The 25,877-nt window shown below is 36.1% G+C and overlaps 1 protein-coding gene across 5 annotated transcripts in view; it reads right to left on the minus strand.

Annotated features, from left to right (window-relative positions):
* ERBB4 (erb-b2 receptor tyrosine kinase 4) overlaps positions 1–25,877 on the minus strand; it is a 916,002-nt gene that overhangs the window by 563,800 nt on the left and 326,325 nt on the right. For all 5 annotated transcript variants that reach the window (XM_005882279.2, XM_005882277.2, XM_005882280.2 and 2 more), the window contains exon 2: positions 2,952–3,103. In XM_005882279.2, coding sequence (XP_005882341.1) covers positions 2,952–3,103 — 152 coding nt within the window. The remainder of the gene's footprint in view (positions 1–2,951; positions 3,104–25,877) is intronic.

The raw sequence follows: 25,877 nt of genomic DNA on the forward strand, positions 1-25,877 counted from the left end.
GGGACCTGGCGTATATGGCATATGTTTGCTCCCCCTCTTAGCACTATGTGTTTTAAACAGGACCACCTCCCCGAGAAAGGTTGTTTCCCCAGGTTAGGGATTAATAGGACTAAGGAAGAGAATAAATCAGTAAATCCCCCTAGAGTTACAGAAATACCATGTACTACTTATGAAGAACTTGGACTAAGACTGTTGGCAATAAATTTGGGACTTGTTGGGCCCACATCCCTAGGGGTCTGCCCACCAAGGAAAGCACCAAAGCCTATACCCCTGAAGATCCACCGACACAGGGCAGTCCCAGGGAAGGCAAGCAATGAGGCTGCGAGGACATAACCTTTACTCGATAGGATAATCTCCTTCAATCACTTCCTTGTAGCCTATTAGTAGAGCAGTGACCTTGGAATAGCCCTTGTAATGGAACACAGAGATTAACCTAGACAAGATTAAAATCAACAGAACTAGATAGAGACAGGATTTTTGGCAAAGGTCAGATAAGAAACAAGGAACTGTAGAATGTTACCCAAAACATACCATGATATAATTATAGAGGCATGCTTATGGGATCAAATAGTATAAATATAGATGTAACAGGACAATGAAAGGGAGAACCTTGCTCTGCTGATCAACTGAACGCTGCTTCCGTGTCATTCCTTCTTCACCGACTCCGTCCACACCTTGGGGAACCCCTGGACCTGCTGGGGCTGGACCCCAACAGGCTACCTCTTGCACACTCCACACTGGGGATTGAGCCCCCAACCCTGGCATGTGCCCCGACCAGGAATCCAACCATGACCTCCTGATTTACGCTCAACCACTGATCCACGCTGACTCGGAAACATTTCATCCTTTGGTTTATCATGTAGGATTGCTGAAGAGCATCAGAATTTTTAATCAATGTATATTTTCAGATGAAATGGTATTTAACCTCTGAGGAAAAATATATTTCCCTAGGATAAGTGTAAATTGCATAGCTTTTTCAAATGTAACACAAGTTCTATGATTAGATTTAGTACAAAAAATAAACAAGTTTCAATTTAAAAACCAGCTGTAAATACATACATACAAAATTGCATATGTATTTGTCTAACAGTCTTAGGAACAACTTTCAGAAACTATCAAGGCTTTGAAAATTCCATTTAACTCAGAATGTCTGCTTTGGCCCAACAGACATATTTAAATAGTATTCTCTCTACTTCCTTTTTAATATTCTCCATCGCACCTAGCTAAAATTTTGTCATCTAAATACAGCAAATATGTTCTACTTCAGCACAAATGTAGTTGTACATGAAATTCTGACAAAAAAGAGGAATTACATATAAATTGGAATACCCTATCTACTCTCATGCTGTTTACCTGACTGATATATTTCTTTTAGGTGAAGTTTCTTTGAACATAATGAAGATTAGTTCTAAGGATTTTGAATGTTAATCTTCATAGTCCTTTCTTGACATCTGTTCCAATTGGTGACTATTGTGCTCAATGAGTAATTAGTAAGAGAATGCAGATACTTGAAATAGGAATCTTATTTCCTTGCCAGCCATTTAACGGAGTTATGAATGTACCACTTATTTATCTCACAAAGCTATTCAGAAAAAATTTAAATTCAGGCTTGTTCTCCCAATGAAAATGTGTACACGGCTGAAAGAGACATGCTGTATTAGAAAATGTTGCACTTACATTATCTGCATTATCTTTTATGTAAGTGTGAGAATATAATACATGTGGACCCACCTTATTATGCCACAGATCTTTCATTTAAATGGTGGTTTCCTTTCCTATTTTTAATGACTCTAAAATATGACAACCTTTCTCATCCTGCTTTCTTTCCATCTCTCCAACAAAATCTCTCCCACACAAGTCATTCCCTCTGGTATTTAATGAGCTAAAAACAGTCACAGATAGGCAGTGGTAGCTGGTGTTTACACAAACTATTCAATACATCATTTTCCAACCCAAAGGAATGAAGTATTTTGTAAATTACCTATTTTCTTTTAAATATAAATTCTCCAAGATAGGGTTTTGCTAAATCATGCTATGCAGCATAAAGCTTAGCCCAGGCATAGATATAAATGTGAGCAAGGAGGATAAGGGAAACAAACACACAAATATAAAACCACCCCCCTATGCAGTTGGATTTAATTCTAGTCAGATGCTTTGATGTAGGCTGAAATGGAAATATTTCAGAATTTTATATTAAAGCTGACTGGCTGCTCATCCTTACTGAAAACAGCTAAGGGGTAGGCAAAAGCGAGGTTACTTGTTGCAACTTGAAACTCATTATTGTCATGTACCATCCCTGATTTCACTGTAAGAAAACCATGCTAATGAAGCCAAGGTCTTAGGTGACAGTGAGCCAATCAGCATCATACAGTCTCTGAGTAACAGCTTTATCTGATTTCTTTGAAAGATCTATCCTTAGAAGAGAAACTGTGTGTGAGTATGAAATAGTGTCTGTCTATTACCAGCACTGGAAAAGCAATGCAAATTCTATGTCTTATGGAGAATGATTGAAAATCAGCATCGTCTCATTACAGTAATATAAAATAATCTAAAATTTCCAACATGAAAGAGAAAGGGGTGGGAAAGGATATTACTACCTAAAGTTACCAATTAATATCTGATTAGTCCCGTGACTCTCCTAGTTTTCCTCTCTCCTGCAATTCAGGACAAAGACAGACTTGCTAGATGGCATGCACTACACCCTGGCAGAATCTTGATCAGTCTTAGGGCAACAGTTAACTGCTCTAAACTCAGAGTGCCAGTCACCATGGCAGTGCTTCTAGTACTCTTGTTCTCTCTCTGGGTGTGTCTTGGTATCTCTTCTCTCTGCCTACAGACATGGTCCCTGCTGGCCAGAAGAGCACTACTATCAGATACAAGCAAGCTGATCTATCACTATGCATTGGGACACCACTATTCGCTCGCAAAGAAGAGTTAGGAGATAACTGTACCCGCATAAAGGAGAGGTCCCGGTTGTGCTCGATGCTGGTTATCTCCAGGTTGCCCATGACTACCTCACAGTTCTCATAGTACTTGCGCAAGGCTCGATACTGCTGCTCCAGGTCAGAGAGAGAGCTCAGCTTATTCTCTGTTCCTGCACACACTGCCAAGACAAGAAGATACACGGGGAGTTATATAACCTTCATATGACAAGTACAATACCATCTCCCTCAACTCTGTATTCCACACACTACCACAATGGCCCCAATTAAAATATTAAAATGTCATTAAGACCCATAACCCACACACTGATATCTGTACTTTCATTTTTCCAGCTTTATTGAGATATAACATTGTGTAAGTATAACGTGTACAGCATGTTGATTTGATACATTTATAGATATTTGCAAATTTATTATCAATAGCTAGCTAACACCCCCACCACCTCACACAGTTACTATACCTTTTTTGTGGTGAGAACATTTAAAATTTACTCTTAGCAACTTTCAAGTAGATAATTTGATATTGTTATTTATAATCACCATGCTGCACATTAGATGCCCAGAACAGATTCATCTTATAACTGAAGTGTATACTCTAACATATACCCCATATCCCCTACCCCAAAGCCCCTGGAAACCACCATTCTTCTTTCTGTTTTTATGAATCAGCTTTCTTTTATTCCACATATCAGTAATATTACATATTTTCATTCATAAGTTGCATGTGTTAATGACAAAGTAAGAAGCCATAGGTTCCATAGAAACACATAGCAAGGAGATAAATTTAAATAATCACACTTCTAATGAGCACATAAAGCATGTAAATACATTTAATTTCATTTAAACAAGAATTTCTTTTGGACTTATAATTCACCCTATTTTCTATCAGGGTTCATTCTACATATGAAAATAAATGAAAATCAAAAGATGATGAAAATAACATTTTTTTTTCAATTTTAATTTATGTTTATTGTTGAAAGTATTATAGATGTCTCCTTTTGTATTTTTTTCCATTGACCCACTCCAACCCCAACCCACCCCTCCCAGGCCTTCACCACACTATTATCTGTGACCATGGGCTATGATATTCCCTATTGCAAAATAAGCTGAATACAATTTTTACATAATTAACACTTGGGTTTTTAAATCTTCAAAATACTACCTTTTAAAATACAAATAATAAGTACTTGGATTGAAACATTTATAAGAATATACTACAAAAAAGATTGTATAATAAAATTTGACCTTTTTATATAAACAGGGTCATTACTTCATATATTCATCAATGTGCTGAGATATAATGGACTGTTAATAAATGATCTTTGTTTGCCATATTTGGGGGCACGGTTATTGAATCTGTTCAAATGTGAGCACATGAGTGTACAGACGTGTGTTTTTTGGTTGTGTGTGTGTTGATATCTTTTCTGTCCTCTAGAAGTCAGAGTTTTAGTGATGGCTTTAGTTCTCATGGCTTATATACTTGCCTGAACAAAATCTATACCATTGAATGTGCCAATTTGAATCTTTAATGAACTGAAAAACTCTATTATGGATCTTATAATAATAATATATAAAGTTTAAAAATAGATAGTGAATAAATATTCTTTGAGTAAGTTACATAATACTAGAGGCCCGGTGCACAGATTCGTGAACGGGTGGGGTCCCTCAACGTGGCCTACGGGGACTGGGCCAAAACCAGTGGTCCAACACTGCCTGCCACTCCTGCCCGTTGCTCCTGCTCATGCTGGCCCCGCTCGCGCCCAGTCAGTCCTGATTGGGAGAGGCTCGAGCTGCTGCAGCAGCACTCTCCAGCCATGAGCCCTGCGTCTGGTGCCCTTTGGTCAGCTGAGTGGTGTTCCCACTGTGGGAGCACACTGACCACCAGGGGGCAGCTCCTATGTTGAGCGTCTGCCCCCTGGTGTTCAGGGCACAACATAGCGACTGGTCGAACAGTCATTCAGTCACTTAGGCTTTTATATAGATGATAGATAGATAGATAGATAGATAGATAGATAGATAGATAGATAAATAGATAGATAGATAGAGATAGAGATAGAGAGATAGAGAGAGATAGAGATAGAGACATAGAGATAGATATAGAGATAGATATATAGATAGATATAGATATACAAAATTTAAGGCAAGATATAAAGTGTAAACTTTGAAGACACTGGAAACAGAACCTGGTTATCATGTCATACACATATTTGTGTGCCATGTACACAGAAATGACAAAGTAGTCATGATCCTATGTGGTGTTCAATGGAATGGGATTTAGTACAGAAAGAAAAAAATTCTAGGTGTGTATATTTTAATAATTAGGGCCACCTTAAAGCCTGCTTTTGCCTATCGACACATTTAAAATAACAAAAGTTAGATCCAAAATTCGAAAAGTAATGTAGACCTTTAATCACATTATAAGCACATTATAAAAACAAAACACAACCTTCTCTTGTTTGGATTTCTAAAGCTCACCAAACAGCACATTTTCTAGAAATACTCTTTTAATAGTGGAATTGGGTCCTTCTAGAGGATTTATTGAAGTCCTAACCCCTAGTACTTGTGAATGTGACCTTATTTTGAAATAGGGCCTTTGTAGATGTAATCAAGTTAAATAATGATATTAGGGCAGGCCCTAATCCAATATGATTCATGTCATTCTAAGAAGAGCAAAACACAATATGAATATGTAGGGAGAAAGCCATGAGGCCACAGAAGCAAAGATGGGGGTGATGCAGCTACAATCTAAGAATGCCAAGAATTAATGGTCATCACCAGAAGCAAGGAAAAAGCAAAGACAGATTCCACCCTGAGTCTCAGAGGGAGCAAGACCCTTCTGCTACCTTGCTATTGGACTACTGGCCTCTTGAACTGTGAAAGAATAAATGACTTGTTTTAAGCCACTTAAATTATAATCCATGATTTTCATTTTATTGCTCTCAGCACTTTATTATAGTAGCCCTAGAAAACAAATACATAATCTTTAGACTACTTCTCATTGAAACCTCACATTTAAAGAAATTGTAAAGATCACCTCTTCTCTCCAGGGTCCTATAGCTTATCACCTTGTAGCCATTCTCCCTTTCTCCTTCTGAATTCCAAGTCCCTCATACAGCATGATGGAATTCATTTGTTGTTTTGGGGAATGTAGTTTTTGTAGAGTGATAAGGATGGATGCAAAGATATCTAGAATCCTCAACACCCATTCTCCTCTTCCTTCACAGTAACAGTCTGAACAATATTAGCCATGCATGTTGCCACCCCAAATAAAGATTACATTTCTCTGCTCATCTTGGAGGTAAGATTAGCAAGGGACTAAGTTAGGACATGTTCTATAATGCCTTCCTAGAACTTTATTTAAAACTTGGTTGGAGCCTGACAATGCCTCCTTTCTTCTTCACATCTTTCTCCAATCTGCTGGCTGAATTAGAAACATGGAAGCTTAAACATGAACCATCATCTTGGACCACAAGGATGAGAGATATGCCTTAGAGCAGTGATGGCGAACCTTTTGAGCTCGGCGTGTCAGCATTTTGAAAAACCCTAACTTAACTCTGGTGCCGTGTCACATATAGAAATTTTTTGATATTTGCAACCATAGTAAAACAAAGATTTATATTTTTGATATTTATTTTATATATTTAAATACCATTTAACAAAGAAAAATCAACCAAAAAATGAGTTCACGTGTCACCTCTGACTCGCGTGAGAGCATGGATGGGGAACATTTCTTCTGCCAAGGGCCATTTGGATATTTATAACATTCACTTTATATAAATGTATGTTGTTATGAAAAAAGCTCCCTGATTTAACGAATTTTGAGTCCCACCTGCAATACCTTGGCACAGTCACACCAAATGACTTCTTGGGCTTTTATAGCATTTGGGCCAGACATTCCCCACCGCTGCCTTAGAGAGACTGAGAAATGAGCTAAAAATAATCAGGGTTTTCATACAAAACCATGGAGATTTTACATTGTTTTATTGTCATTAACATCAGGATAATGGTGAATTTTTTTTCCTAGCTACTGCAATAGTATGCAAAGAAATGATTAAAGTCTAATTACATCCTATTGTTTTGACCTTAAGTAATGTTAGCAATTCTGTCTCATTGTTCGACTCAATTTATTCAAATCATAATGAAACAAAAATCATTCCTGATCATCTGAACATTTTACTGGTTCTGTGGAAGCTTACATTGTTACTAAAACCAACAAACACCAAAAAATGAATTTTTATTGATAACTACAATAATATCCAACACAAGGAAGAGGACAAGAAACAACTGATTTGTGTACACGAACTTTGTGATCAAGATCAAAATCCAGCTTTTTTTCCCAATTCATTCTAGAGACCAAGAAACATAATAATCCATATGATTTTCATTTTATTACTCTCAGCAAATTATAACAAAATATTTGTAAACTTGTTAAATGGCTTTTGAAAAAAGCTACTATTATATAGTTCGTGAAATACAGATTTTAATTATTTCAAATTTATCTGAAAACAAGCTTATATTTAAATGCAATTACTGATGGGAGTAATTAAGCATCACTTAATTAACTTGCTGTGCCACTTCTAAACTATATACAATGACACACTGCAATTTATGTACAACCTGTGTTCTACAAGTTTCTTTCAATTGGAAATAAAACCCTTACTTTAATATTAATATATTTAAAAATCAATATGTAAACTTCTAAATGAAAAGTTTCTAAAATATTTAGTGTATTCCTTTCTATAGAGTCTTAAACAAATTTTGAGAGAAACATCTATTAATATAATAATAATGTATTTTTGCATGTGTCTCATCCTGCATATATGAGGTACTTAATAAATTATTATTAATTTGTATTACAAAAATATGTTTATATAAGAAATCCTCAAAGTCTGTAAACTCTTTGAAGACAGATGTAATATTTTAATTATTTTGAATGTGTTGAGCCATAAAGCACACAGTGCTTTGCAAGAAATTACCTTTTCATAATATCCATTTAATTGCTATAAAACAATTATAACTCATATTCAGATAATAACCCTCAATTCAGAACAGTACCCATTGTTCAATCAATGATCAGTTGTGTTTTGTATATACAATATAATAAATATTTTTCAAAAACAAAAGAATCCTCCAATAAACAGAAAATCTGATTTATCAGAATATTCTCTTTTCCAAATATTATGGTTTTTGGAACTTTCACTACACACAGTTCCATTTTGGAAATATTTTTGTCTTAGTGAGAATCTCCTTTATATTTGTTTGACTGAAGCTACATAACCAGTTATATTCCTCTAAACTTTTATCTTGAAAGACAGACTTGATTTTAAAATAACTAGCTTGGATAGATGCGTAAAAATTGTTTGTATGTGTCTTCATGTTGCCTTCACTGAATGCCTCACAACTTCCATTTGTCAATCGATTTTACAATCAAGCAATGTATACAAGACAATGCTAAAGCCATCAAGTTTCATTGATTTCACACAGCTGTTTATCAAACAGAATTGAAAATTCATTTCACCAGCCAAAACAAGTTTAACAAAATTCAGCCCCCTTTGCCAACACTATTATAAAGTCCTTAAACTATAAGCCTACAATAGTTCAAGCTTCAAATGTCCTGAATTTGCATATGCTCCTTAGAGTTTTCATTCCAACTGTAACTCCAGGAGTAAAGCTATACGTATATGAGGCCTTGATAAAATTTCCAATTATTGTATTTAGTCTGATTCCATTGTAAATGTAGCTATAGTTGCAAACATGGCTTTTTATTCTTCTTGACTTACAATTTACATCCAACAGTGAGTGAATTGCATAATCTTCATTCAGTTAAAAAAAATAAGACGATAATTAGGATTTTGAAGCAATATAAAAAGGTTGATTAACAAAATTATTCACTCAGTTCATGGGGAAAATATATTAAAAGCAAAATGAAAAAAAAACATTAACAATACCTATATTAATACTAAAACTCAGTATTGCTTCCAGGCTTGTTATGACTATGGAAACCAGTATTCCATTCACTAACACAAGAAAGACAAGAAGATAAATAATATATATAATTAAATAAAATGTTTGCCTAACTTTCCAACTTAAAGCTTACATAGGCTATGTATTAAGAAACGAATAATTATTTATCATCTACTGTTGAACTAGTATCATGACTGAATGTATATTAATAAAAATGCCATGGTCTTTTTTTAAGAGCTCATGCAGTTTTAAAAGGCACATAAGAAGGAAACTATACATAAACTATGTGCATATTGTGTGTGCATCATTCATAGACTGCCTGCATCAAAATATTTAGTAACCACCTTGGACGGTATGGCTGAATGCATAGAGCATCAACCCATGCACTGAAGCGTGGTGGGTTTGATTCCCAGTCAAGGGCACATCCCTGGGTTGCAGAGTCCATCCCAGGCCCTGGTCTGTGTGTGCATAGGAGGCAAACAATTGATGTGTCTCTCTACCATTGAGCTCTCTCTCTCTCTCTCTCTCTCTCTCTCTCTCTCTCCTCCTCATCTCTCCCTCTCCCTTCCAATCTCTCTAAAAATTAATGGGAAAAATATCTTCAGTGAGGATAACAAAAAAAAAATGTAGTAACCTGCTAAAAATTACCTAAATTTTCTATCTGATTTAACACTAATAAGTACTTACTCTTAAACAAATGTTAGCATTAAACTAGTAAACCTCAAAATATAAAATATTTAAATAGAATGTGAGAAATAGCAACCATTTTCAATGACTGTTATTGAGTGCTACTATAGTTACATGGACATGGCAAGATTTGGCAACTCTGTGTTCAAAATGCATCTGAAATGGGGCCAAACTTACCACTTCCACTACAACAGTTACTTAATCCAAGCTACCCCCAGCTGTCTCTCCAATGGACTTCAATGGTATCTTCCTAACTGACTTCCTGGAATTCCTGCTTCTCCCTGTTAATGAGTTCCCCACACAGAAACCAGAATGATCTTTTTGAAAACATAAATCATTCACAGTACTTCCTTATTAAAAACAATCCTTGGCTTCTAATCACACTTATTATAAAATCCAAACCTTGCACCATACCCTGTAAGAATGTATATTCAGATCTTTGCTCACTCTTTCAAAAAAGCCTTCTCTGACCACATTATCTAAATAGGTACGAGGTGCCCATACACCATGCTCTGTCTTCTTTGCCCTTATTTTGGTTTTTACTGCTTCATGAAATTACATTAAACATGTGCTTGTTTATTTGTTTATTATGTGTCTCTATATTGGGATTGAAGCTCCACAGTTAGCAGGTCCTTTCCCTTTTCAACACCTAGAAGAGCTGTCACATAGTATACTCTCAGTCAATATTTATTGAATAAATAAAAGGACTTTGGAGTCATTGAGAACCATAAATAAACCAGAATCAAATGCTAATTCCTCCATTTTCATTATATATAATTGATTTTAGAGAGGAAGAGAGAGAGAGAGAGAGAGAGAGAGAGAGAGAGAGAGAGAGAAACATCAATGATGAGAGCGAATCACTGATTGGCTGACTCTTGCATGCTCCCCACTAGGAAATGAGCCCGCAACCCAGGCCTGTGCCCTGACCACTGGGATCAAACCATGACTTCTTGGCTCATGGGTCCACGCTCAACCACTGAGCAACACTGGCTAGGCTGATTCCTCCATTTTCAAAAGCTGATTGAACTTGAACAACTCACTTCACCGCTTGGAGTCTCAGTGTCTGTATCTACAAGGTGGGATTTTGTGTTGAGTGTTCTTAACAATAACCCAGCTATAGAGGTTAAAAACACAGGACCTGCCGAAACCGGTTTGGCTCAGTGGATAGAGCGTCGGCCTGCGGACTGAGGGGTCCCGGGTTCAATTCCGGTCAAGGGCATGTACCTGGGTTGCGGGCACATCCCCAGTGGGAGATGTGCAGGAGGCAGCTGATCGGTGTTTCTCTCTCATCGATGTTTCTGACTCTCTATCTCTCTCCCTTCCTCTCTGTAAAAGATCAATAAAAAATATAAAAACAAAAAAACAAAAAAAAAAACCACAGGACCTAAAGCTCAATGTCTAGCATTAAAATCTAGCTCAATCGCTGACCTGCAATGTGATATTGGGCAAGTTACCTAGACTCTCCATCATTCTATCTTCTCATCTGCACAGGGACATAATAACAAAACCACCTCATAAGGCTATTGTAACAATTAAATAAGTCAGTGTTTGTAATTTGCTTTGAATAATGTCTGACTCACTGATAGAGTTAACTATTGTAACTCATTTAAATGTATAGTGATGGTGTGTACATTATGCAGTATTTTAAGTCACATTAAAGTACAAGGCTTGAAATCAGTCGACAAAAAGGAATGAGCACTCAGCAAGGACACTAGATGTCAGGATCCCTTCGCTCCAACACTTTCTAACTTGTAAACTTGGAAATCGTGTTGTTTACCCATATCTTCAGAAAAAAATCACTTCTACTGTCGTGGTAAACAACCTGCTTCCCTATTTATAATGTTCTGGCCCTCTAGCAATTTCAGCGCGAAATTATAGCTAATTTGCCTACAAATGTCAGGTGGTCATAATAATCTGGCCACTCAGTATATATATATATATAATCTTGATTTTTCTCCCAAACATGGCTTCATTGCTAAATCCTTGTAATTTATAATTAGTTCTTATTTGATTTCCTTAATTTATCCAGTCTTCAATCATATCATTTTATTTTGCTTTCTTGGCTAATACTAGTCAGTCTTGCTAGGATAATTGCTTTTAATTAATAGGTATAGCAGTCATGCCTCTCTTTCCTAACCTTCATGAAATGCTTTCCTTGGCCTAGCATTTCTTGTATCATTTTAGATGTTCCAAATCTGGTTTTACTAGGTTTTTACTTCAGATTTGAATGTTGAAGTTTATCATGTACTTTTAGCTACTTTTGAAAAAAAAGGTTTTAATTTATTAGAGTGAATTATTAATGAATTCCAAATACTGAACCATTCCTATATTCCTGGAATGAACTATACTTAGTACTTACTCATTATTCCATTAATATACCTCTAGGTTTATTGCTTTTATTTAATTTGTACTTTTTTAATATTAAAAATACCTATTAATGATTTTAAAATATTTGTATCAGATGACATTACACATAAAATAATAAATGATGAAAATTGATTTAAACAGGGTGGGGCAAAAGTAGGTTTATAGTTGTGTCTATGCAAAACAGTTTATTCTAGTATTACTACAGTGGGGCCTTGACTTACGAGTGTCCCGACTAACGAGTTTTTTGAGATACCAGCTGTCTCTCGGCCGATTTTTTTGCATTGAGTTGACAGAGTAATTTGAGTTAACGAGCTCCTTAATGAGCTCGGTCTCGGAACGAATTAAACTCGTAAGTCAAGGCCCCACTGTATTTATTAATTATTGTATTATTTTCCATATAAACAGCTATAAACCTACTGTTGCCCCACCCTATATTTCAGAAATTTTGCATTTTATATAATTAACTTGAAAAGTATTAAAGAAAAAATTGCACCAAAATAGTAATTTTTTTATAATTTACATTACATAAAACCAGATACAAAATAGTTTTCAATGCAAAAAATAAGTATCCTTTAAAAATAAAATGTGACCCTATAGTGTATTCTTTGAATCTTTATCTTTTACCACTGTTTTTATTGACCCCCAAAATAACAAGATAGGATATTAAGTAAAACATTTTCTAAATGATTCTTGAGCCAAATGAAAAGGGCATTTGGCATCATAGATCTTCACTAATAGATTTGTAGCTAGAGAAGACACTGGCATTCTATACCACAGACTGATGAGAGCTAGTATAGACTATATACTGCTATGTGCTGATCCATTTAAAATCCAACTGATCTCTATTTTACCTCTTTTCTTTATTTATGCTAGTCTCTAGATGTCCTCAAAGTTGCTTACACTGCTAAACTATATTGAAATGGAGAGCAAGCTCATCATTGGAGATTACAAAAATATGATAGATTTAAAAATTATACATGATTGTCTTCATTTACAAATAATATGCTTTGTGAGTAGTCCCCTCTAATCTAGCTTTCCCATATAATAGGTTATCCTTGTAATTATTTTATCATTTTGTATTTCAAAGATTAGCTTAGTAAAATTAAAATAACTGCAGATAAATTTAAAAGACCATCAAAACTGACTTGTAACTACTCACATATAAATTTCCATTCCTGCTACTAGTTTCCCGTCTTTACATATTTTATTGGATTTATTTCTTAAAGTATGTCTCCTAAAATCCCTATGATGAAAGCTTAAAAACATAATAGAAACACTTCACAGATTTAGAAATTATATGTCTGTCATCTACCCTTGGAAGAAATCATATATCCCCCTTACCCACTATTGCCACAATTCCCTCCCTGCCGGTTTTGTTTTCTTCTTTAATCATCTTTCGCACCCCCTTCGCCTCCCAAACACAGAGAGCACTTCTTATTTACTTTGTAGTATTTTGTTTATTGTGAATGTGCTAGGTCCTTAACTTTAATGTAGGTACTGGACTTGACAAGCAATTAAAGCAAACAATTTCCACTCATCAAGGCTGCCAAATTAGCCATCCGCCATCTGCCCCATCATCTGGCCCTCCTTGAAGTCTTGCTGTGAATCTGGACGCGCTCACTCAGAATAAGAGGGGCCGTGCAAACCTCCAAACTGGTGAAATGCCACTGGGAGCTGAGTGTGTAAACATTAGCAGCCATCTTTCTTCTCCAGATTATCATGCCTTCAACCATCCCCTTGTGCAGGATAAAAACCAGCCTGCCGGCGATGCCTTACCACTGCGAGACCTTTGCCACGCGCTGCAACCGAGGTGGCAGTTTGTGGGATATTTTCCCCCCGTTAGAAGTATTTAAAGGAAGAAATTAGACTAGATGTTCTTAATGTGATGCTGGTTGTTACATATCGAGGCTGGTTTCCTAAACAATGACAAATATGTAACTTAAGAAAAGGACCATGGCCTTTCTACTGCCTTGGTTTGAGGATGAAGCATCCTTTTTTATTCTTTCCATCAGCAAACGTTCATTTGGCTGATAACATGCAATATGATGAGTGCTTTCTAGGGACATTCAAACAAACTATATCAAAACTGAGAAAGAGCAAGTGGAAGTGGGCCTGTTGTCACCCACATGCTCTTTTTCAAGGGTCCTCTTTCCTTAAGGCGCTCTCCAACCTAAGGCTGCTCTGGGGCGATGGGTGCCCTGGCGCAGATGCAGTAAGATGCCAGTCTTCTGGGTGAAATAAGGTCATGCGAGGTGGGGCACATGGTTTGGCCATCTGACTGTAGGCTGCATTCCCCCCCCCCATATGTCCCCTAGTTCTTAGCCTTTTTGCAGTGATTAATCTATGAAACCGTAAGCAGAGGCCTTGGTCCACTGTCCAGGACCAGTCATCCAAACTGGCTCATTCAAGGTAAAGTTGTGTCTCAATAACTAAAAAACTCTTCATATTAAAAAAACACACAACCCAAAAAACAACAACAACAACAACACGTGCTATTGCTAGACTTGGGGTACGAGGAAGGGGTGCAGGGGACAATGCTTTGACTGAAGATCCTTTACTGTATCTTCAGTTAATGTGCATGTACATCCTAATCTGAGACCACCCTCTATCAAGATTTTTGGAGGTTTTTATTTGGAATTCTTTGTCACATAATCTTCTTGGATAACAAAAACAAACAAACAAACAAACAAAACACTCATCTAATAGTGATATAGAGGACATAATAAAATACGTCAGGTTGTAATTTATTTTAAATGGTTTTCTCATAATGCAAAGTCTGTTTTTCTGGAGATCAGATTCTATAATCTCCAGTAGTTTGGTCCCTTTAAGAAAATTTAGATGAGCTAGAGACGTGGGTATTTATTTTCACAATATTTTCAACTGTAAATTGTAATTAGGTGTTTGATAGGAGACAGGAATCTCTAGGTTAATCTCTGCCACTCATTCATTCTTTCTGTCATGCATTTATTCAACAAAAGTTAATTGGGTAACCACAATATGTGTGGCTTCAGGCTAGGTGTGAAAGAAACAATAAATAAGATCCATGTCTCAAATTTATAATATTTTCTGATAAAAATCTTATAAATAATAACAGTAGACAAATTTAGTTAAGCTGCTAGTAAAGATAACTTTTCCTGACTTTGAATCATGTCAATAAACAAGATTCACAATGTCAAAATTCATCTTATCTGCAATAAAATATGAATCAGAAAAGATATGTCGCTGTGTGTAATACAAGGTGGACATCACTTGTGAGAAGCAATTTTCCATGGAGGCCTTTCTCTGTAACAGTAGTAAATGATGTTACAAATATATCCAGCATCATCTGTGTCTGAAGAAATACCACACTTTACAAATGCTTTGTGCAGTTAGCCAGGTTTGTTCTTATCTCTGACTGGGTCTCACTCACTAGTCAAAGAAGACAAAAGGAATTTGTCTGATACACACAGATAGACTTATTCATAACCATATGTTCCATTGTATACTTAACTGTATGACTCAACATGTGAGTTTTTACTCTTTGGATTTCTTTCTTTCATTTTATTTAAATCAGATATAAGATATTATAGTTTTGAGATATTGCCAAGATAAGCCACTACTAATCTGACCAGCAACTTCCCTACTCATTCCACAATATTAAGGGTTAGTTAATGGGGCATCTGATAATACTTAGACAGTCATTAATTTGGACTCATCCCCTTCTCATTTTCTATTCCATATTGAATAAAGAAAAGAGGTGCAAAGGTAGCCAGTTACTCAGATAAAAATCTAGTCAGCCTACCCCTCTCTTTTCTAAAACCACTAATCTAAGTCACATACAATTCCCATAAGCTCTATCCTCAAAATGTCTAAGGGACCTTCCGGGCATTCTGTCAGCCACATCTGACTAATATATCTGTACTTCAAGTTGCCACAGCTTCTATATGATATTGCAATATGCTTCCATCTGATGTTCCTGCCTGCCTTCTTGTCTTCTTAGTCTCTTGTATATCAAATATATTTATATGCTTTAACCCTTAATCCAAACCACTTATCTCCTTTGTCCAAACATCCCCCAATGGTTTCTCATGTTAATCAGAATGTGAAAGTCTTTATGTTGATCTATAAGAACCTCGTGCAGCCCTGCTCCTTTTCTGATGTCATTTCCCATGATGTCTGACCACAGGACGATCTTGCTTATTGTTGAACATCTCTATTAAGTTTCCAAATATTTATTATCAATATATGAATTTGTCTTGTGGAAGACAAACAGACTGGTATTGGTCTGTGTATGGGGTACTCTGAATAGCACTTTTCTAAAACATTACACTTTATACTTATCACTACTGGCCATATTATATCTTTATTTAGAATATACGTAAGCTCTATAAGGATAGGAAATCTATTTTGTTTACTGATATCTACAATAATAAAAGCATAATATGCTAATTAGACTGGATATCCTTCCAGACGAAGCCGGGCTTCAAGGGAAGCCCGGGTCCCAGGTGTCTTCCAGCAGCCGGAGGGAAGCCTGCCTGGGTCCCGGGTGCCAGGGGGAAGCTGGTGCCAGCCGCTGGGAGAAGGAAGGCCTACTCTGGCATGAATTTCATACATTGGGCCTCTAGTATGTATATAATTTCTAACTACTTGTCCCATAATAGGCATCTGATAAATATTGGATAAATGGATTGGCAAATGGATGGATGGCTATTGAAGTGTTAGAATTCCTAGCTCATATGTAAACTAAATGTTATTTATCAGAATGTTAAACATTAAACAATCTTTAAAGATCATCGAGTCCAGTTTATACATATAGATGGGAAAGCAGAGACAAGATATGTTAAAGTGCTCAACAAAGATTAAATAGCTAGTCAGGGCCGCAGGGGTCCTCAAACTTTTTAAACAGGGGGCCAGTTCACTGCCCCTCAGACCACTGGAGGGCCGGACTATAGTTTAAAAAAAAACTATGAACAAATTCCTATGCACACTGCACACATCTTATTTTGAAGTAAAAAAACAAAACGGGAACAAATACAATATTTGTATTTGCATGTGGCCCACGGGCCGTAGTTTGAGGACCCCTGGAATAGACCCTTCTTTCCGGGCTAAGTGAACATGCAGAGTGCCTCATGCTACATTGAGAGCTTCGTGAAACTGTCCTGCTGTATGGAAAGGGTTCCCACGCATACTGTTGTGCAGCCGGTGGAAAAACAATGCCATGAAATTTGGCAAGGGTGCTTCAGAATATTTGTCTAAATAGCGCTAGTTGATTATGTAATTAGAAAAATGGGTCCTTAGCAACATCTTTTTATTTCAATTCCTGGTTAAATAAAGTTAAATGTAGCTTTTAAAAAGGAAACTTTGTTTTTATAAAGAGTCTGTTTAATAAAAGCATGCTTTACATGTATACAGAAACTAATATTACATGATTAACATAATCTTATAAAAATTCCAATTGAATTATGTACTTCAATCATATTTTTAATATACTACTGAAATTTAAAGAAACTTGTGGATTATTTTGTAAACAAAGAATCTTTCTGTAATGCAAATAATCCCCTCTTAATTTGACTGTTTAGTAAATTCCAATTTCAAAGATCATGTTTACTTAAATATATGCACACCTGCAGTTGCACTTAATAATTATATGACAGTAATGTCAGTGGATTTGATTATCAAATTTTTCTTTTGGCTATTATTATAGTTAATAGCATTTATAAAGTGTTGTATAATTTATAAAGCAGTTTTATTCATATTAACTTTTTTGACCCTAAACATATTTAAGAGATGATTTTGTAAGAGCCAAAATTATTAGATTAAGTGCCAGGAACTTAAACTTTGGGTATCTTGGAAAACATTAACTTCTGGAAAAGGTGTTCTGAACTTTTTTAAATCTAGAAATGATAAACATCTCCACCAATATCTTTACCTTGATATTATAAATGAATTACTGAGAAGAAATAGCACAAATGTCATTAAGTAAAAATTGGTTGATTAAACTTTTCTATACTCATGGAAAAAGTGAGAGGGGACAATAAGATCAACTGATTAGATTACAAGCCTGTTTTCCTCTTCTTTGCACATTGTTCAAACGAAGTTAATTAGAAACAGGAAAATTAACTAGAAATCAATCAAGGATAGAAAACAGATTTGAGCACCATTGCAACCCTGGTCATCAGGGGCTTCTGTTGGATATGGACCAATTTTTTTTCTAAAATCATAACTTTACTTCAGCATGTGTTCTCAAATACATGTTTCACTACCATTTATAAACATGAGGTCATCTTCTTTGGAGATTATGTTAAATATTACTAATTCTTCATTACCTGTGGAATCAAGTCCTAGTCACCTGTTTGTTATTCAAGATTTTCCATGAATTGAGATCCTGCTACAATATGCATTCAATCTAATCCAAAGTTATTTTTCCAAACAATTCTTCAAAATAATCAAAAGATGCTTTAATTGTCATCCATCATTCAACTCAGACACAACTGCTCCTTTACTTTTTAATTTGCTCCTTTCACTTCACTGTGAATACTCCCCAAGTCTTTAATAAAATTCATATCCATCACTATCTCCAACACCGGCCTAAATAATTCTTATGTCTTTTAAAGAAAAGATCTGAACTATTCACTCTATTTATAGTTCTCTAAAATTTATATAGCAAATTTATTTTATTTTTCAATTTTCTATGTCCTATTATTACTAGTTAGGGAGACCAGATACAGTATAAATTTATGTCTTTTAAAGAAAAGGTCTGAACTATTCACTCAATTTATATTTCTCTAAAATTTATATAGCAAATTCATTTTATTTTTAATTTTCTATGTTCTATTATTACTAGTTAGGGAGACCAGATACAGTATAAAGATTTGTAGGTTTTAACATAAACTAATTTACTGTGACCCAAACAGCGAATAAAAATACCAAAAGTAACAGGTGCAAGAATACAAAGTAAGACACTGGACTTAATGTCACTGAAATCTAGAATATATTTTTTAATTCTAGTCTTAGTGTTTATCTTATTGAACAGTTGATGTCTCACATTTATACACACTTTTGTGGAATTAAAAAAAAAGTCTTTTAATTGAATGTTTACCTCAGCAACCATCTATAAATTTAAGAATATTTGTTTTTTTATAAGCATATGTCAAAATTTTCTGAGTTCTTTTTAAAAAGTATTAGTGCATATATAAATGCATTGTCATTGTCCATGTATATCATTATTTAAAAACTGTGGTAGTAACAGCAAAAAAATCCTCCTGGTATATCAGACACTACAGAAAAATTTTAGCAGGTTTCTCAAGCTGCAGGCCTCTGACTCCTAAAGTTTGAATGGTATTTTCATTTCCCAGAGATAGATACACTAGTGATTGCAAATTACTATTCATTCATCTGCTATTAGAGCCTCTTGTACCTCATGAATATACCATCATATTCCTCAGTAAATAATATTTGGTACCAATTATATTAAGTTTCAGGATTGTTTAGTATAAAATTAACTTTCTTTCAGTATCAAAAGTGTTTCTTATGCCATCCTAAAATTGCTTCACCTTTATAGGGACTAAAGATAAGGGGGGAAGACCATCTATAATAATACAAGTGTAACATGCAAATAGACTGAACAACCGAACAGCAGAAAGACCATCAGGACGGCTTTCCAGACTACCAAGTTATGACACCCACTGGCGCCAGGCCAGCCAAGGCAGTTGTGACGCAATTGGTCAGGGGCCTGCCCATTGCCCCATGATCGCCCTATAGAGGGAGGCCCAGGCCACCTGGCCAGTGGCGCTGTGGCGGGTAGCCTGGGCCTCCCTCTGCAGGGGAAATCCATCACAGAGCCCCAGCCGGGTGGGCAGGGCCTACCTCTTTGGGGCAATCGATTTCGGGGCTCACGGACTATGAGAGGGCACAGGTGGAGGAACACCCCCCTGGAGTGCATGGATTTCATGCCCCAGGCCTCTAGCTGCTTATAAACACCTTTGAGGGCTGTGCTACATATTGCTATCCAGTCTTCCTGTGACAAAACAAAACAGAAAGCTAACTTTAGAGTTGCCCAATCCACTTACTCAATAACTTGCTACCTAATGCAGCCAGCTCAACAGCCAAGTGTACAAGCTTGGCTCTGCCCACACAGCCTTGAGCCCTGCAGCCAGCACACAACAAGCACAATTGCCTGGACTCTTTCTCTGGTACCTTCTAATTCCTATGTTCTTACTTCTCCACTTTGCTGACCTGTTTTAGAACTCTCAGCCTTCTGATGATCTCTCCTCTTCCCTTGCATCCTTTAAAACTGCCCCCACTTCCCATATTAATCCAGGTCCCCTTCTTAGCACTGCTCTGGAAACCTCTGCTTGAATTGGCCCTACCCTAATTCAGGCCCAATGAGCCTGCTCCTAATCGACACCCATGGGTACCCCAAGGGGAGAGCCCACATATGCTTCCCAGTGTGTCTCCACTGGGGGGCCAGGTTACTGCTTCCTTTCTCATCAAGGAGGTCTGACGGAAACCTGAACTTCCATTTAGCTTCACCTTATCCGGGCATATAGAGATCATGGCTTGACTTAGCTCTGGCCAATATCTCCAGCTTTAGACCTAAAAATTTAGCTGAAGCAAGTAATTAATTATTCATTCTAGTGCCAGCTCTATTTTTAGACTGGGCTCCTTAATAACGAAGTGCACACCTTGTCTGTTATCCTGAATAGTCACGGACTGGGAACTGCTTTGCTAGTTTTTATTCAGTTTTCTGCCTTCTGTTGATATCACCTTTTTTCAACCTCAAAATTTAAAAAAAAGTAGGCAAATGTCAAAAATGGTTGACAACAGAAATCTAGAAGCATATGGTACTAAGTTAGTAGAAAAAACAATCCTTAGCTAAGTAATATTCTCCATTTGAAAATATGTACTATGGCTTCTCTTTCTTCTTTGAAAAGTCAGCCCACTCAAGGGCCAAGTGTCGCCTGGGGACTTTCACTTGCAGAACGCATTGTGTTGGCTCAGAAGCAGTGAGATTCCATAGCAACAGGAGCAACACTTAAACTTCTCCGGGACTCCTCCGTTATTTATCTCTGAACAGCCAGGGGGCTTTTTGCAGAGAGGCCCCTAACTACTGCAAGCATTCACTCTAGTTAATGCTTCTTAATTAACACTGCACAAACACCGATTCTGTATGTGCAGTGAAGTCTTTGTACGCCCTGGATTTGCTTTCTCAATAGATGAGGAACTGTGTGTGCCAGAATGGTGTGCCAGACTTCCCTTCCCCACCCCAATTCTCCTTCAACACCCGAGGACTGCAGTTCAAAAAGACATAGGTTAAAATAAGATAAAACTGATATGGGGACTAGGTAAAGGAAAGGAATACGTGTTGTTATTTTTAACAGAAAAAAACCTTTGCTTGTTGTTATGATTTGCGCACTTTAAAAGTAAAAATTATAATAGTTTTGCAATACTTGGATTTTTCCATAATACAATATGTGGACCTAACCTAGAGTCCCTTTAGCATTAGGTAAGATGATCTCTAAGGTCACTGTAAATTCTAATATTCTATCTGGGGAGCCGTGGGTTGTATTCTCTAATGGAACATCAACTGAGGATTATTATTCCAAAGCACACAGGATAAAACTCAAAGAATGCAACTGAGATAAAAATGAAGCATCCACAAATGCTAACAACTCTAATGCCCACGTCTAAAAATCTCTGTGTAAACATATGAAAAAGAAAGAAAAGAAACATCTACTCAAGCAGAATTAAATAAATCAGGGGTGTATATATTGAAAATCTCCTTCAGGGTGACTTCTCAGAAAGAAAATTATATCTACTATAATAAAATTTTGATCATCTGAGAAACTTTGTTAGTATTTGTTTTGCTATCACTTTCTGTTTGAAGCTTAATGGTAACCCTTGATTGAGAAAATGATTTCCTAAAGCACAGTAACATTGAGTTTCTTCACATTTGCAATAGTGTGAAGGCACATTCCTTAATCTTCTCAGACCAACCCGCTTCTCCTGTGATCTGGCTTTCCTTTTTCTTCTAAGATATGACAAACAATTGCTGCAATGTCATAGAACTAAGTTGTGGCATTCACACTGTTTATTTTATCATCTTTCTGCAGACTTTGTGTCGGAATTTGCATTCATTATTAATGAATAATACCTATTACCAAACTTAAAGGTTCTACTCTATTACTGCACTTATCACCAGGGGGCAGCACAATTCCCAAAGAACATTCTTTGGACTCAGAGAAAAGTTACCATGGAAAACTGGTACAAGACACCGGAGCAGTTTTAGGCATACACGGAATTATTCCATTTTTCCCTGCAGACTAAAAACTAGCTGGATTCAGAAAAGCATATCTACAAAGAGCAGTATGCATGTTAGCAGGTCCCTCCAGCTACACCTAGCATAATTCAGAAGAGGAGGTGGTATCATTCAGTGTGTGTGGGGGGTTGTGTATTATCTCTGTGAAGTACAAGAAGAATGAAATTATTATCATTTTCAGGATCCCATTTCAGTTTGAAAATAAATCTGACAGCAAAGCATATCAAATGGCATAATTTTTCCCTGATGCCAAGGGAAAGAAACATGAGAAATACAAGTGCACCAGGTACTTTACAAAGTACTGGGCTGAAGGAGGGGTGCAGAGGCAAAGAAAAAGGGAGACCTCAAAGATTAAAAAAAGTGCTTGATATCCTTAAAGAATTTATAGACCAAACATACCACAATTTGGTCAAGTCAATAAACTATTATAGTTTATCTTTAATTTTGATTTGCTAAATTTATTTGAGTGATATATAGAAAGGGTGGTTTATAATTAGTTTGTTTTTCATGCCTTACTTATTTTCAAAACCTAATTATTGCCTGAAGTATCATCTTTAAAAGTTTACATACATTCACACACAATTTTTGTTTGTGTTAATTTTTTTAATTTTTAATTTTAGAGAGGAAACAAGAGGGATAGAGAAATAGAAACATCAATGAGAAACATTGATCGGCTTCCTCCTACACGCCCCCTACTGGGGATCAAGCCCACAACCCAGGCATGTGCCCTGACAGGGAATCAAACCAGTGAACTCATGGTTCATAGGGTTGATGCTCAACCACTGATCCACACCGGCCGGGCCACGCACAACTTTTAAACCATCAGGTTCATTCCTTGAATTCTTTTTACTTTTTTCTAAATTAATTATTGTTTTTATGGATTCATAAAATGAAATAATACAAAGCTAAAAGGCATTATAAGTTTCACATGAAAATAAACAACTTATAAAATCCAATCACATCTGAAGGCAACAAAGTCTATGATATCACCAAAGGAGAAAAAATATATTTTGCTCACCTACATAGCAAGATAGAAACAGCAGCACAAGAGTGTATGCAGTTGAAAAGGTGTTTTTATTGATTCATAAAATGAAATAATACAAAGCTAAAAGTCATTATAAGTTTCAAATGAAAATAAACAACTTATAAAATCCAATCACATCTGAAGGCAACAAAGTCTATAATATCACCAAAGGAGAAAAAATATATTTTGCTCACCTACATAGCAAGATAGAAACAGCAGCACAAGAGTGTATGCAGTTGAAAAGGTTTCACATGTTCTTACTCATTACAAGAGACATTGAAATGTTCTTATATTTTAAAAAAATACAAACACATACACACCCTATGTCCTTGCTTCTTCAATAAACAATAAAATGGCTTTCTTCCTTCACCCCCAAATAGAATTCATTCATTCTGTTTTATTCAGAAGCATTTTTTTTTGATACTAAAGAAATGCTGGCAAGCAGAAAGCACTAAAATAATACTACTCTAGCAGAAGGCATGCAGCAAGTATTTGTTCATGTATAAGATACCCCAGATCACTCAGAATCAGAGCTGGAGATGCAACTTGCAAACGGGAGCATTACTTTCCTCGGGCTGCCATCATAAAGTCCCACAAAATGAGTGGCTTAGAAAAATAAAGGTAGCCTCAGTTCTGGAAGCTAGAATTTTGAAATCAAGGTGCTGGCATGGCCACACCCGCTTCAAATACTTCAGGCAGAATCCTTCCTTGATTCTTCCGGCTCCGGTAGCCCCTGTCATCTTGGCTGTGGCAAAACAAGTCTACCGCCCCCCCCCCCCCCTTTCCAAAAAAAGTCGCCATCTTCACATGACTGCCTTCTTATAAGGACACCAGTCATATTGGATTAGGGTCTACTCACTTCAGGATGAACTCCTTTTAGCCAATTACATTTGCAATAGCCAAGTTCCAAAGAAGGTTGCTCTGAGGCGTTGGGACTCAGGACTTCAACATATCTTTCTAGGGGACACAACACAGACCATGACTAGTGACAGTAATTTTCTCCTCTTCTGCACTTTCACGTTTCCCTCAACCCGCCTTTGCCTACCTTTCTTCCTCTAAGTTGATAACATTTTGAGACTCTGCTGTGGAACACAGACTCCCCTCATACCTCTCACCCCCTGAGATTAGCCATGATTTTGCTAGAACCGCTGGACTCCTTCTGCTTGTGCTTGGTTTGGCTGTGCTAGTCATACAAATTAGCATCATTTGCAAGAACTGCTTACATTCATGCCTAATTATCATGCAGTAGAATAACAATTATGCATATCATTAAATTCATGTGAGATAACCTTCAGTGTAAGTTTTATTTGATTATAGCACTAAACTCTGTTCATGCATGCTTGAACTTCATAGTGGGTTGCTCAGGAAAAATGACAGTCTCTGCCACTTAAAAATAATGACAGTAATATTGGCCATAACCCTAACCTCCAACAGAAAGATTGCTTCCATAACGTGGTACCCACCTTGGGAAAGGTTACTGCAATCAGTTGTGTATTAAATAAAATCAATATTTTACCCATTAGGTATGAATCAAAATGTTATATTTTATTCAGCATTCTTAAGCTTTCTAATTTGCATTTGTTTTTTTCTGACTGGAAAGTTACATAGTTTCACAGTAATAAAGCATATGATATTGTGGTTGAACAAATATATTCTGATCTCCTCATTAAACTTTCTAGCTGTAGAATTTTTTTTAAATGCTGCCATATAACATGCATAAGTGCTCTATGTTCTGTTTTCACACATTTTTGAAGTTACTTTTTTTATTTTTAAATCATATGATGTAGCAATGTGATATAAAAGCAGTGATGTCACTGTATTCAACACCTAGTAAGTATCTTGGCATTCATTTAATATACACCAACTCATTTTAATTCCCCCAGGAATATAATTAGGTGGGCATTTTAAAATTACATTTATATCTTTAAATTATAAAAATAATAATTTTAGAATACTTAGAAATATAAAGTGGTACAAATAAGAATGATCCATAATCACACCATCCCAAACTAGCTACTTTTAACACTTCTGAATATTAGTGTTACTAAATTTGAAAGTCCCTAGTTCCTATTCCAGGCAGTCTTGGTCATTTTATTCTAATTTATCTGAATGAGGATCCTAATTTATAAAAAAATTATAACATGGCTTTAATTTAAAGTATATCACAAACATTTATTCATAAAAATAAGTATTTAATAGGTCATATAGCTGTATTTGGTTTTTGAAATTTTAAAATTTAAGTCTATTTGGAATTCTCAATTTTTGAAAAACATAGTTAAGAGATCTGGCTCTAGAATCAGTTTTCTTGTGGTCCATTCTGTTCCATTATCTACTATTTTTGTGACCTTGAGCTAATTCCTTAATTCCCTCCCCCCCGCCTCCCCGGCTCAGTTTCCTCTATTAAAGGTAGTTAACAATGTCTTCTGGAGTTATTGTGATGAAGAAATAAAACAATCTACATAAAATATTCAGCATATGTAGTACCTAGTGCATCCAAGTGCTCAAATAAATGACCTTGTTAATAATCACGTTTACAGAATGTATTCTTTCTATTGCACCCATTTGTTGGCTCTCATGGTTTTCTTCTTTCTCTCTG

Source organism: Myotis brandtii, unplaced genomic scaffold (assembly GCF_000412655.1).
Source record: "Myotis brandtii unplaced genomic scaffold, ASM41265v1 scaffold702, whole genome shotgun sequence".
NCBI classification, from domain to species: domain Eukaryota; kingdom Metazoa; phylum Chordata; class Mammalia; order Chiroptera; family Vespertilionidae; genus Myotis; species Myotis brandtii.